This window comes from Zootermopsis nevadensis, unplaced genomic scaffold (assembly GCF_977971745.1).
Source record: "Zootermopsis nevadensis isolate Lab colony 2312 unplaced genomic scaffold, Znev_1.0 Znev_ptg000030l, whole genome shotgun sequence".
Lineage (NCBI taxonomy): Eukaryota > Metazoa > Arthropoda > Insecta > Blattodea > Termopsidae > Zootermopsis > Zootermopsis nevadensis.
This window is the reverse complement of record NW_028259162.1, coordinates 4,651,370-4,665,762: the sequence shown is the minus strand read 5'-3', so window position 1 is coordinate 4,665,762 and position 14,393 is coordinate 4,651,370. Positions and strand designations below refer to the sequence as shown.

Below are 14,393 nucleotides of genomic sequence, written 5' to 3'. Positions count from 1 at the left end.
ACTGGGGCATGTTTTTCTCTGAGTCCTTTGGTTTTTCCTGTCAGTATCATTCCATCGCTGCTCCACATTCTCTCATGTATCATCTGGGGGACGGACAATGGGCCGATTAGCGGCCACAGTTGCACAGAGACATGGTCTAACCCCATTGTAATAAAAAAAAGCACTTACACGAAAACAGTACACACACACACATGAAATCATAGTTAGACTTTATATATCTATCCCCACTGTAGGGCCTTAAGTCATTTGGTTATTAAGAAGGAACAGGTTGGGTTAGTTCAGATTACTGGTTTTTATAATCTAATAAGTTTTATGGGCATGTTGCATTAAACATTATGTGACTGGGAATCATTTCTGTACTTTTACAGAATTTAATTTTACTTAGACCATATACCTACAATTTTAACCTAAACCCTAACCTTTCTCTCATTGTGAGTCCTAAAACAAATCATTCTAAAGAAGCAAACACTGCTCTGCACAACTGTATGATATTAAATAATCTTACATCCTAGGTTGGAGGCTGAAGGCTAGCCAAAATTTAAGCACATATTTCCTCCAAGTGACAAAACTTACCAGATGAGGTAAATTACCATAAACGCCAGTAGTCCAGTGAGCCCCGTAGAACGTTTTGGATATGTGCGGAATGATGAGACCATTTCAAGTAATGTAAAGATCACAATATTAGTGTGCATTACATGATTTAGCCATGATGGAAAAAATGGATCCAATGCTTTTGGGAATACAAGCTCTCGGTCAATTGCCATGAGACCCCAAAATGTTACACCCACAAACTGAAAAGAAATATACAGTTTTGTCTCAATATTCATTAACTAAGACTATATATACTTGTAAGTAATCAGTACAAAATTCACTGACCATTGCCACAGGAAATGCAACAGATGCAAACATGTAGTCCTTAATCTTGCGAATGAGAGGCTTCTCTTTAATACTTATCTCATTACTTCCAATAATATCATTTAGTAGACAAATGGTGAAGTACACTGACTGTAGTATCTGTAAAATAAAAGAAGCATTACATACTATTTCGTGAATAGAATCTGGTTATCATAACCTGTTCTGCTGCTTGCTGTAATTTAACCAATTTGATACTGTACAGCAGTAAAGGAACCAAATAATGTAAAAATTGGACATCCGACAATAGCCCTGTTGCTGTTAAGGAAATGTAACGATTGTTAATGTGTTTATTTTAATATTTGTTTCAAACACGCTCACCGCATCCCAGAATGTAAGGAATTGCAACTTCCCACCATATCCAGATCCCATTCGACTAGCTGAAACTGGAATAACTACGTAATTCCAGTCATAGTAAACACTATACGAAAACTGAAGTACGCCGAGAAGATGAATTAAAGCCCTTATGACATTATATACACTTGTATTATTCTGGCTTTCCTCCTTCTGTACATTGCTCGACATTCTGTTAACGCACTACCACCAATTACTGCAAATCATGTCTGTCTTACTATGGTTACAAGGAAAACAGGAAGGCAAAAAAAAAGACAACATTTTCTGTTTCCACAGCAACAACATTCTCATCATCAGTGCACATCCGGCCATGAAGTAGCCTCGCTGTTCAGATATAATTGTTTACTAGTAGCGAAGGTAGGCCATCATTACACACGGAAATCTATTGTAAATGATGACATAAAACTTGCAAACGTATATATTCATATATTATTTCATGGAACTGGCATAACAGACAAGCTGTTCGACATAATTGTCTGCTAACAGCGAAGGTTATGCCAACATTACACATGAAAATGTATTATAAATGTAATACATAATACGAAACTCGTAAACAAATATTTGAGTATAATATTTCAATGTAATTGGCATATTATGGTAGGCGTATGAAATGTATTACCACACATCGAATGATTTTACGTATGTGAGTTTTAATATTATTAATGGAATTTTATAATTGTTGTGTTGGATAGACTATATTAAAATAGTGGGGAATTTGAAAACGTGTTGTACGCGCAGTATTGTAGTTAATGTTTCCGTGGTGAATATGCATATTTGGGAGTTTGTGCTGTGGTTTAAATCTCGCCTAATTCCGTTGTTTACATGTAAGTGACATTTGACAATGGTGATATATAAGAATGCAAATAAGTTGCTCGTAGCATAGCGTGTCGTCGCATGTTTATGTATGTAGGTGTATGCATGTGTGTATGTAAGGTTTCAATTGCAAGTAAAATATTTACCATTGCATATAAGCTTTAAGAGTTCATTAAATCTGTAAGATGAAAATGGCTGTCTTCTGGGTTGACGATGAGTCGCCCTGATGATTGAGATAGGAAGTACCACTTTAACGTCGGTAAACTTCTACCAGAATATACGGCGCGACAGCCCAGAAGACAGCCATCGGTCATACTCGACGCCGCGGGAGCCCGAAATTCTACATCTGTACGATGTTCGTGTACAATATATGAATGCCAAGTCTTACCATATTCCAGAAAGTGAGATACTTGAATCTGCTTATTGAGTCGAAAAAACCACCTCTGTGAAAGGCAGGTGGAAATGTCACAAATGATAAATCGTAATATATCCCATAATAAAAATGTGAGACGGCAATTAAAAAGAAAATTTGCCTCAGCATTATGGAATGAATACGCCTAGCACTTCGCAGCACAGTGTACGCGGCTTATGTAAGTACTGGGTGATGCTCCTGCGCCGACTGTCCTATCTACAGCACTTTGATGATAATTTTTTTTCAATGTCAAAGTCCAGCTCTGCGTTTTCCGTGTTTACTACATTACAGCATTTTTTCAATTCACAATCTTAAGTCGATATCACTAGGCAACGATGCGATGCGAAGTGTTTACCTAACAGCCATTCATAATCTTCCCATTTCATTCCACGCTCTAATAATTTCTGCGGTTTAACTAGCAGCGTTAAATAGACGAACATTCAGCGAAGGTTAGAATTTTATTTCGTATAGTGTTTCAAATTGCCTATGTTCATGTTTAATTTCGACCAGCAATTCTTTAGAGAGACGCTCTGGCCTCTTGATCAAAAGTCATTCTCTCTTCCGCTGTGCGGAACACATACAGCCTGCCCCAAAAAGCTTGAGACACAGCAGCAACTTTGGTGGCCGCTTGTCAATCAGTTGCTCACTGCTGCCAACTGTGCTACGGCTAACGGTGGTAATTTTGGACACCTACACAAGATTTGCTAATTCACTATGGCATAGTTGACGTATATAATGGTGTTTATTAAAATGTCTTTATTTCATTCATGTAATGTGTGTATATATCTTGTTGGGACATTCTGTATTCGCAGACATGATTTATGCAACTCGTCGTCTTCGGCCTTGGACTTCTCAGTCGCTACTCCTTGGAATGTCATTTGCTTTGACCTATTGTCTTATTTCTAAAAACATAAACTGAAAGTAATCCAAACATAAGCGCTGTGAAGAACATTGGCTGTAGAACTGTAGGCCGGGAAAATTACACAGCTAAGAACCTCATGATATATATATATCTTTTCTAGTAACCTTTCTATTTATCTTATACGACTGTGGCCTCTCGTTTTTGAATTTTTTTAATATTCACAGATACCGTAAGACTGCTTACGTTTGAGATAAGTCGATAGTACCCTCACAAGGGCATCAAAAAAGGTATTTTTACTTGCAATCCGGTGTTTACACGGCCTAAAATTGTGTGTGTTAGTACGAGTTGTTACCGGAATCACCAGCCAAAATAAAGAGCTCTATAACACGTAAGTAGCATTGGCTACTTACGTGTTACAAGAAACGAGTACACAATTTTGTTAGGAATTATTCAAAGAAAGGCACGTAAAGTGTGGAAAATCAAGGCGTAGATAATTGGCTCATTGGGTAAGAGTCCTTGAGAAATTTATATTAGCTCTGCTGATCAAGAAATTTGTCGACTTCTATGGAAACCGAAGGTACATTATTGTGCTTACAATAATGTGCCTCTGGGCCAATTTTAACATTCTCTTTTGGTAGTGTTAGTGTACCAGTTAAATAAAGAAGGTTGCTATGTGCTTGAAGCTGGCTCAGTTGATGCAGACCAGTCAGTTAGTGAATCAGTAATTTGTGAGATAGTCAGTCTTCCAGCAAGTCAGTATGTAAATCCGTCTAGTTTCATCTACGGAAATACAAGAACTAGTTTTGCTAACGATATCTTCTGTGTGAAAGAGTTTCTTCGGCTCAGTTTTGAAATTCTCGACAAAAGGAATAACATCGCTTGTGTCTTTGACAACTGTAAATAGCCCGAAGGATTATTAGTAAGAGAAACTGAATGTTTACGTTTGCCGTTATGACGGACTGGCTCCAAATGTCTTTTCCGGTATATCTATACCTTACTGACTCACTTTCAGCATTGAAAAGACGCCTGAAACCCAGACAATTTGCGTCCCACTTTCAGGTTGTTGGGACAACGGGACCTCCATTACAGACAGACATGTAGGTTTCTCTTATACAGAACGGCGCAGTTATTGGTCAATATCTGCTATGTATTCTAGAAGTCTCGGGTTCAAACATTGACCAGAATTCGCTCTAAATAAAAGCAGCTGAAGCCTTGCCTTCAAGAATGCTTTGAAAAATTTGGACATCTCAAATTGCTTGAATGTGGGGTTTCGTTGGTATTGGTCTTTACTGTTATCAGACTAATGTAAATGTCATACACACATTTTGTCACGAAAGAAAAGAAGCCATTTTATTATACCGTAGAAGCTGCGGTAGAGAAAATTCCCATTTCTCCACGCTGGTTGGTTGATACGAGAACCTGTTTTTCTGGGACAGGTTGGTCTTGGTGTTTTGCAGTCCATGTTTATTTCACCACAGACTGCTCAGAAAGTATTTCTGCAACAGAGGACGTCTCTTTGTATCTTTTAAAATATGTTTATGCATATTTTTATTAATTTTTTCTTTCCTGAAGATAGAATGCTGGTAGCATTCTTAGATAGTTAGGCCTATAGTAGGATATTCAGCACGTTATTGGAAATCTAAAGTTGTAAATGTTGGTTCAGATTGATTTCGATAAGTAGATCGATTATCAGAATCTTGGACTATGAAAAACTTCTATATTTAAACATTTTGAATCGAGAAAACAATAAAAATTTAATTTAAATGGTCATAGTAGTATAAGCAAACGATATTTATGTTTTATGTGAAATTATCCATCTTAAATTTTAAAAATAATCGAATGGCAGAAACCCGTCCGTCTTTATTATAGATTACCAGCATAGACGGTGGTCTAGCGGTTAGAACGCTGGCCTTGTAATCCTGGGGTCTCGGGTTAGATTCCCGGGGTGCCCGAATTTATAACTTGTGTTGGGCAAGGCCGTGGTCTAGGCAACACGGAGTTTTCCTCCGGGGGCTTCTTCCCCGGTTTCTCCGTGGCATCCCAACAATTACTCCATTCACACACAGAAGAAGGCAATGGCAAACCACTTCTGGATCATCTGCCAAGAACGTATATGAACAGGTCCTAGTCCGAGAAAAGGATGGAAGGATCCTGTTCATATGGACCTGTCGTCAGACAGAACACTAAATAATATAAAATAATACCAGCATAGATCTAGACTAATTTGTAAAAGTAAATTATTGGTGACTGCAGGATTAATCCTTTATCCGAGCCAGTTAGTTATAAGAACCCCAGCTAATGAAGAACCTCATAATTTGTACTGTTCATTTAATATGTTGGTAATTAAAACAAAGTTGAAAAATGGGGTGTGGGGCGAGAAAGGAATACAGGATTTCGGGCGGAAAATCACCAGAAAATACAACCTGAGATCTGAAGGCGTAAATGATGATATTAAAATGGATCTTTCAGAACTGGACTGATTAAACTGGCTTAGTACAGAGCAAAATGCTGGTGTTTTTTTTTGCCATCAGAAAAAACTAAGACTTTCATTGTTCCTCCATGCCATTAATATTTATGGAGGGGGCGTAGAGCTACAGCTCCACGCGTCCTCGGCTCTAGACGTAAGTGAGCTCTCAGGTGCGCGATTCGGCCGCTTTACCCCCAGTGAAAGAGAACTTGGAACCTACTGAATAGGAGGCTAGTTGTGACCTAAGGCCGGTCTGGATGTAGTGATGAAAAGAAAAATTACTGCTTCTTCTGAGAATTTAATCCCAGTCCGGCCTGTAATATCCGAGCTGTACCAGCTGACTGAAAAGGCAATGCAAGCCCCGTTAGCTCGACTGTACTAATAATTTTTCCATTCCATTGAAAATATCTACCCTTTCCGCCCACTAGCGAAAGTGGTGGACATATTAATGCGCCGTATCAGACAATCTAAAAGTATGTCTGTCCTCTTCTGCCGCTGTTTTGTTTACTCTTGAACTTGTGACGGGCCTCATAGTATGTCGTGACACACATCCCCACAGCAGAGGCTTCGCTAACGGTACCTGACCTCCCCCACCGCCAGTTTGACTGACCCAGTTTCCGTCTATACTCATTTTTTCTCTTGTGTTACGGTAATGCGGAAACCTCAATCTCTTGTGGATTGGTGGGCAATAAGCTTGCAGAGAACTTGCTGGGTAGTGGTTGTGGATCATGCTGAAGATTGGTACAACTCAATTTGTTAGTGTTGATAAGTGTTAGGAGTTGCGGTGGTTAGTGTTTTCTCGTGTTGATCCGGGCTGGTGGAGGAATACTGGAATGAAACCAGGAGTGTGCCATATTCTGGTAAGTCGGCCATATAAAAATTTATTTTGTGTTTATAAGTTTATCTTTAGTAGAGTCCTTGCGGTGTAAGAAACTGTTCTTGAGGACGTCGAATATTTGACATTCTGCGGTTTATTTGTTGTGATGTACCAAATTCTTAACAGGCCCAAAACATTTAGTTTGTATTTTGCAATTGTGAGACTCGATGTGACGCTGAACTGGAAAGTGTTTTTCAAGTTTCAGCGTTCAACACGGCAGATGCAACTGAAAATTATTTGCTCCAATTTTTAATATGAACTCAGTTTAGTTATGAACTAGAGTGTGATATCTTGAATATCGTTCTCAGTCTGACAAAAGACCTCAAACTGAAAGACTGTCATAGGATTTTGGATTGAAGGAAATAAGGCGAGGATTGCGATATAATCATTGTCATATGATGTTAAAGAGTATTGTGGGTTCCTGGTTCGATTTCGATCGAAAACCCAAAATAAAAATGACAGCTAACAACAGAAACATCATGTATGCATATCATACGTACCAGTACCTCACAAAGAATATTAATATAAAATATAATTTTTTTGAGTTTGCATGGCAGATAACTGATCGAATTATTTCTGTGCTTGCTAAGTAGACGGAAAGAACTCTAAACGTTGACTGAAAAGACCCATTTCTTGTTATGAAAATTCCCTGTGCAGCTAATAATGCGTTTTGTCATACGAGAAATAGCTTCTTTTCCGGATAAACTCTATACAATGTGATACCGTTACTCACGTTTGTACACATAGGCGTCGATGAGTATGAGGCCAAAATAAGGAAAAGGAATGGACGTGTCTCCACCAACCATAAGAATACGACCATAGATGACCTGTGGGCCTGACTACATTTCGCTGTTGGTTTGACCACCAACTCCTCAATACAATGACCTACATTAAAGTTTTAAAACATGTCACAAGTGAAAGGCCTGTCATAAACTAGGGCTTCGGAGAGACTGACTTTCAAGCTGGGTGCACATGACCTGTAGGTGGAAGGTTAGCGTCAAATGTCGCGGAGAAAGACGAGAAATCGGGGGCACGTCTTATAGTGCGGTAGAAGCAAGAGCATTGGGGAGCATTAAAAGTTGAAAGTGAATAATGCAGGTTGGGAAACAGAGAGGAACTTAAGACGAACGTCGTTGTTGAATGGCCAACACTTATGCTTCCTGTTCGGGAAGTTTTTCGTGATTGCCATCGATCTCTCTGAGTTAATGCTGCAGATAGACCACTTCCAATCTCAGCACTCATAATCATGAGCTTTACGTAATAAATGCAGTGGAGAAAAAGAAAACAACAAAGAACTCTTACATGGTTTGTGCAGGAATCAAGTTGGTAATTTTTTCTTGTGTCACGTAAGTCTCCACTCAAATGACCCGGGCTGAAGAGCCAATATACTCATGTTATGTACAGAATGTTCTATGGGAAATTATGTAAGGCATTATGGCAATGCCCTCGTTATATATCCCACCTGTTGTGTGGTCATAAATTATGCAATTATATGATAAACGTCTTCGACTTTTTCCATATGTGAAATTAATACCTTGAACAAAATCAGAATGTTTTCGATTATGGCATATTGTAATATTTATGTTTATAATTTACTTGAACATTTTTCAGTTTTGATGTATTATATTTTTTTCTTGGAGAAAATTGCACATTTCACACTTTCAATAATGAGAATGATTTTTATAAATAATTTAGAATACAGAACATTTTTAATTCAAATAAAATGTTGTAGTTATCAACCTTGGAAGCACAAATCTAGTTCCTTGCTTTGAATATGAGTTTCTGCGTTGTTTCATAAATCTGTTTAGGAGAAACAATGATAAATATATGCAGGCACAAAGGTGTAAATGCACGTTATAATTTGCAAGTGACACAGACCATTTTAAAAATTCGTAAATGCTATAATCTATTCCAATGTATAATTACTGTATATATTTTGAGCCTCAAACCCATTCATTAATGACAGATGTTTTCTTGTTGTAGCTGACACTTGGGCTGATAATGTTTGTTTATGGATATGATGGGTACACCTCCTGTTCACGACCTTACCGTATGTCTAAAGCATTTCCAGAACCTCCGTGCGATTTCCGGTTGCAGTCATGGTGTACCATTCCTGGAAGTGCTTACCCCTGGTGAGTGACCTTGTAAGTAATATCCACTGCTGCTATATTGCATCCTTTGCATAAACATTGGAAGTGAACAGTAATGGATTATCATTTCACTTACTTTAATAAAATTTATTAATATTCTTAACAATAAGACAGAATTTACACATGGGGATATCATGTCAGTTTGTATGTTTCATCTGTCATGTCATAAAACAGATTTAGCTTAAATTTGGTATTGCAAGGTCTGCACTAAAAGCCATCTATTGTGATCAGATATAGACAGAATTAATCATATAACTCCTTGGTATTTTTACATCATTGACCTACCACTGGACCTTTATAAGAATCTGTTCAGTCTGTTTATGTAAGATACCTTTTCCATCTGTATTTAGTTCTTACAAGTCACTTCCTTCCTTGATGTTTCCTCATTCAGACGTTGTATATCCCGTTGTGTCATCCTTTAGCACATTCAGCCAGTCAGTCTTCTTAACATATACACTTCTAACTGGGCAGTTCATTACCTGCGTACATTCACTTGCTGGACACTTTTAAGCGGGATTTACTGCACATAAATGCACTCTTTAAACAAAATAACATGCATCATGTCTTCACAAAATGGTGCTTAGGTACAGCTTTTAAGTAATACAAATGAAAACAATGACATATTTTCAGGCGTGCTGTTCGACGATTCGTTCATGAAAACCAAGGACTAATGAGAAGAATGTACGGAGACCAGCGACACATTTCGGTACTCAGAGCAGAAATCGAGTCCAATGATGTGGAGTACACAAGTGAATGGAAATTCCAAGAGGATGTGCGGAGACGTTATACCGCAAGTACATCTGAACCTACGACATCTTCTAAGGATCACATCACGAGCCCTTACTTTAGACCTGCATCTACCACTGCCTCCATGCCAAAGGTCACAAATGCTTTAAAATCTCAACAGATAAAATCAGATTACACTCAGTACCCTAAACTAATAACTCCAAACCCTGAAAACAATGATTCTGTTACAAGTAAGGCATTTGAATCTACTCCGAACACCACATTGGTGGTAGACAAGACAACCGCTCCTGTCAGTACAACAGTTCAGACAACCTCAGAACAGACAACTGTAAATCTCTCTACCAGTTCAAGTATTCTTTCATCAGAAAAGACTCTGAACACTGCTGCAGACACAACCCAGTCTCATGACCCAAGCACCACACCTTGTACTAGTACAGAACAAACAGAAGCATCAACTGTAGAGCCTCCAACAGCCACAACTGTAGAATTTGCAAGTGAAGAAAACACTACTGCCACAACACACACACAGAAGGTTTTTGAATCAGAACTCTTTCAGGATTCACAGCAGCAGCAGCAGGCAGACAGCAGTAGTGAGTCAACTCCAAGTGCAGCTGTCAAGTTAAGGGGAGTGTAAGTATACAGTAAGATAGTGTGGTCAATTTCTGAGCTACAGACATCTCAGAGTTATGAATATTATTCACTGTAACCCACTTAATTAGATACAAATGTCCTCTTTACATGTATGAACATATGAGTTATCACTGCTTTTTGAATCCATTTGCTTCTTTCCCTGCAACTCAGCTGACTCAGACCAACTCCTACACAGTTTTTGTTGCCATTTTCCCTAGTTGATTCTAGGTTACGTCTCTTATTTATTCACTCATTTATAATACTGTGCATATAAGAAAACAAATGCACAGCAAAATACTATTATCCAACCAAAGTGGACTGAAAAATGGTTGGATAATCAAAAATGTTGGATAATACGGAGAACTTATGATAAAGATGAGAGTAAATACAAACTTAATTTACAATATTATTAAATTACAAATAAAATATAATATGGGGTCAAATTAAAAAATCTCACAAACAAAAACAGTATTTAACATCATGTAAATTTGTAATGGAAAAAGCTTATTTTTTCAAAATTAGTAATGGATATTTATTTTCCAATCTCTTCTTCTTCTTTCTATCTCTCTCTCTCTCTCTCCCCCCTCTTTCTTTTTTCTTTTTTTTTTTCTTTTTTTTTCTTTTTTTTTACAGTCATGCCAACACCTGAACAGTAGTACATTTGTAGCAACTCAATACAAAAATGTAAAAGGTTTGTGATCAGGGAGTGTGATTCATTCCTCTACATGCTAAGTTGGTTGTTGGTTAATATCAAATCTCGATTAACCAAAGGTTGGATAATCGGGATTCTACTGTATTATGAAAACTTTATCAGATTTCTGAAATATTGTTTATTGTACATAAAACCCATAACTTACATCTGGAACACTTTTCAATAAGGTGTATGTAACAAAATATAAAAACAAGAATCTGTTCAGTGTTCATTAGCCTTTTGAACAGCATATTTGTCTGTTACAAATATGAAAATTCTGTATATAAGGACAGCCTCAGCACAGTCTGAATTCTGTACTGCATGAACATACAGAACTTGGGCTACATTAGCTTCTTTAGTGTTCATTTGTGCAAAAAAGAATATATCACAAACTGGAGGAAGTGTTTAATCCTGATTATGTATGTTGCAGTTTAATAAAAAAAATTATCAGTAGAAGACTCAAGAGCAACCATAAAGCTGTATCTAAACCATGATTTTGTTTCAGAAATGCTTGTCCAGTGAAAGAGGAAGTTGTTGCACCATTCTGGGCAAACAACACGCGTGGGGAAGTTCTCGCCTTGCTTAATCTTTATCCATTTGAACAGTATGTCCACTGGGAAAAATGCACGTAAGTATTAAACATTTTTCCTTTTGTTTGCATGTGCAAATGGCAGCAGTTATTGCTCCATCTTCTACACACTAACAGAAAACTGAGGAAATTATACAGTGGAGAGTATCATATTTTATTCTTTTCACCTAATACTGTTAGGATCATTAAATAAAGAAGACTGAGATGGAGAGACATCTAGTATGTTCAGGAATGAGAAATGTGAAATCTTGGTCACATAACTTCAAGGAAAGAGAACTTGGGAGACCTATGTAGCTGACAGAAATTGAAACAGATTTGAGATATTATGTGATCTAGATTGAGTTGGCCCAGGGTAATATGCTGTGGCAAGCTTTTGTTGATGTAAACTACAACAATTAAATTTCAGAAAATTTCCTCTATTTTATCTAGCTAATGTGGCACATCATACACCAAAGTATCAACAAAATTTATGAAAGGCAGCAAATATATGTAGGCAAAAAGCTGTGAGTACCATTTGGAAGAATGAAAAATACTTAGTATGCTACATTTATGGTGAAGGGTTAGCACAATATCTATAACTGACTTTTATCTATGATATGAATACCTTGTTGCATCAATTACATTTCCTGTATCTTGGCATTTAATCAGTTAATTTACATTGTTTTAGTATGTTAAGTGCAGAAAGGAAAATTTAGATGCAGCAGTGTTATTATGTCATTGTAGGTTGTGCTGGCAGATATGTAGAGACATTTGTTTAATATGTTCACTTAACTACTACTGTTAACTGTGTATAAGTTACACAAATACTTATCTCATACTTTATCAGGGATGTTGGATGTGGGTTGCAGAGTGGCCACCCCCTTCTCCTCCTCAATATTTTGTTCTATATAAAAACAATGTTAATGCCTATGATTTCACTCTCTCAAATTTAGAGTCTGAACTTTGTTATAATTTCTCCTTCTGAGCATCCTTTTATAACATGTAACTTCTTTCTGTATCTAATCAACTTAGAGGAATAATAAATTCCCATAAGAACTATATTTTGAGAATATGTGCCAATCTAACACTAGTAAGGTTCCTGAAGTCAGAATGCTTGGTAGAACTAAATGCAATGTTTTTGCATTGCAGTTTTGAGTACAAACAGATGTTCTGCCGTGAAGGGTGCCGCTGTGAACAGCAATACCGACTGCATCGACTGCTGGCTTATGATCCCAACAATGAGTGTCGAGGCATATTTTCTGACTGGTTCAAGTTTCCATCATGCTGTGTATGTCGGTGTTACGATCTACCAATTGAATTCCAGATAACATCACGCAGTCCACGAACACAATCATCAGTATGGAATCTCTACAGTAGTTCATCACCAGACCAATACAGAGTGGCTAATGCAGGATAGAACGGTCTCTCTGCTACTAACTATCAAAACCCACCGTGCATTTGTAATGAAGAAGATGGAGTTATTGCAGTACAGTTCTGTACTAAAGTCCTGGCCACACACATGTTCAACAGTGGTAGTCTACCTATTGTGAAGTCTTTTTTGCAACAGCATGTTCTGATGAAACTTCAGTGTGGTGAAAATAAAATTACCACAATCTTACATATGATGGTGCTAAATTATCTGTAAGGTGACTACCACGTGTTTACTGTGGCTGATAAGGCTCGTGATGGATTTACCTACATATTACTGCATATCTATATTTACGTATTTAATCAACTGAGTCTTTTAGGAGAATACTTTCAAGTCAGAATAAAGATTACATCTAGTTTGTATAAAGTTTATAATGTATAGTGATATAAGACTGAAGGGCCTGTGTTAACCATTCATTTTCTTCATACTGATTTTTTACTTTTACTGGCAGATATCTCTTCTTGAACAGTGTGCAGTATTGAGTTGTCGTTATTGACAAGAGGGAATCATCATTAATAAAACCATGTGTATATATAATCACCAGCCAAAAAAGTCTCCTCACAAACTTGAAAAAACTTCATTATTTTTTAAATCAAAACAAAAGTATTCATTTCAGTCTGTAAGATAATACGTCAATGAATAACCATGGGATTTTATAGCATGGAAGTAATATATTACACAATATGTGCAATCATGACTAGCACAATAAAAAGATATATTTAAAGAAAAATTATTTCAATTTTAAACAACCAAAGTTAACAGGTGTCAGGAAGTATTACAGCAGATTGTTTATGGGCAGTGTTAAAACTTGGCATTTATGAAGGAAATAACCTAGAATAAAAGGATTTTTAAAGGTACAATTTAACACTGCAATGAAGGTTGTGAAGGTAGGTATAATGTTAACTAACACTGATATTAGTTTGGGTTAATTTTTGTGTAGTATATGCTACATATTAAAGTTACATGTCAAAAATTACAATATGAGAAAGTGCATATCAGTAGATAATGTTATATATGAAAAGTCATCATTACTTTGGTTCAAAAGATGTATTATGAAGTGAAACAAATTATATCACTCCAGTAATACAGAATTTTCATGAATCTATATGTGAAAGGTTTCATTTTAGTGGTTTAGAAGTATTATGAAGTGATATGTGAAATAATATTAGTACAGTGATTCAGAATAAGACTGCTTTTCTACCACACGCTCTGGTTTTCTGGGCATAGTGTTCAAGAAAAACAGACACAGTGACACTGCACTAAGCATGCTATACTAACATCCTTCCCTCTCCCCTTCTGTATGATGTGAAAATATCTAAATATGATAGCAACATAAGACATATTTTATTTGTAGTTTGACAATGCTTTTTCAATAACAAAAACTCTATAATTTTGAATAAAATGATGGCACATAACGAATTGGAAAGGAGTTGTAAGTAGCTAGTTACAAACAAACTTACATTAAATATTGACAAAACAAA

General features: G+C 36.8%; 2 protein-coding genes across 7 annotated transcripts in view; one reads left to right on the top strand and one right to left on the bottom strand.

The window, feature by feature from the left end:
• Positions 1-2,704, bottom strand: part of LOC110830369 (androgen-induced gene 1 protein) — a 6,226-nt gene extending 3,522 nt beyond the window's left edge. Inside the window, exons 1-3 of one of the 2 annotated variants that reach the window (XM_022065234.2) lie at positions 2,468-2,704; positions 877-1,014; positions 574-791 (exon numbers count right to left, since the gene is read on the bottom strand). In XM_022065234.2, coding sequence (XP_021920926.1) covers positions 574-791; positions 877-1,014; positions 2,468-2,620 — 509 coding nt within the window. In that variant the 5' untranslated portion in view covers positions 2,621-2,704. Of the gene's footprint in view, positions 1-573; positions 792-876; positions 1,015-1,233; positions 1,509-2,467 lie in introns of those variants that run through there. The other variant, XM_022065224.2, reaches the window with a different exon arrangement.
• On the top strand, positions 1,509-14,393 carry spz4 (Spaetzle domain-containing protein 4). Of its 5 annotated transcripts, none has more exons than XM_022064930.1 (5): positions 1,509-1,623; positions 8,681-8,829; positions 9,478-10,224; positions 11,421-11,543; positions 12,633-14,393. In XM_022064930.1, the coding sequence occupies exons 2-5, from the start codon at positions 8,699-8,701 to the stop codon at positions 12,898-12,900; spliced, it is 1,269 nt and encodes a 422-aa protein (XP_021920622.1). In that variant the 5' UTR covers positions 1,509-1,623; positions 8,681-8,698; the 3' UTR covers positions 12,901-14,393. The 5 variants fall into 5 exon arrangements, with proteins under 5 accessions (XP_021920622.1, XP_021920640.1, XP_021920613.1 ...); XM_022064948.2 differs by lacking the exon at positions 1,509-1,623 and adding an exon at positions 2,073-2,090; XM_022064921.2 differs by lacking the exon at positions 1,509-1,623 and adding an exon at positions 6,239-6,680.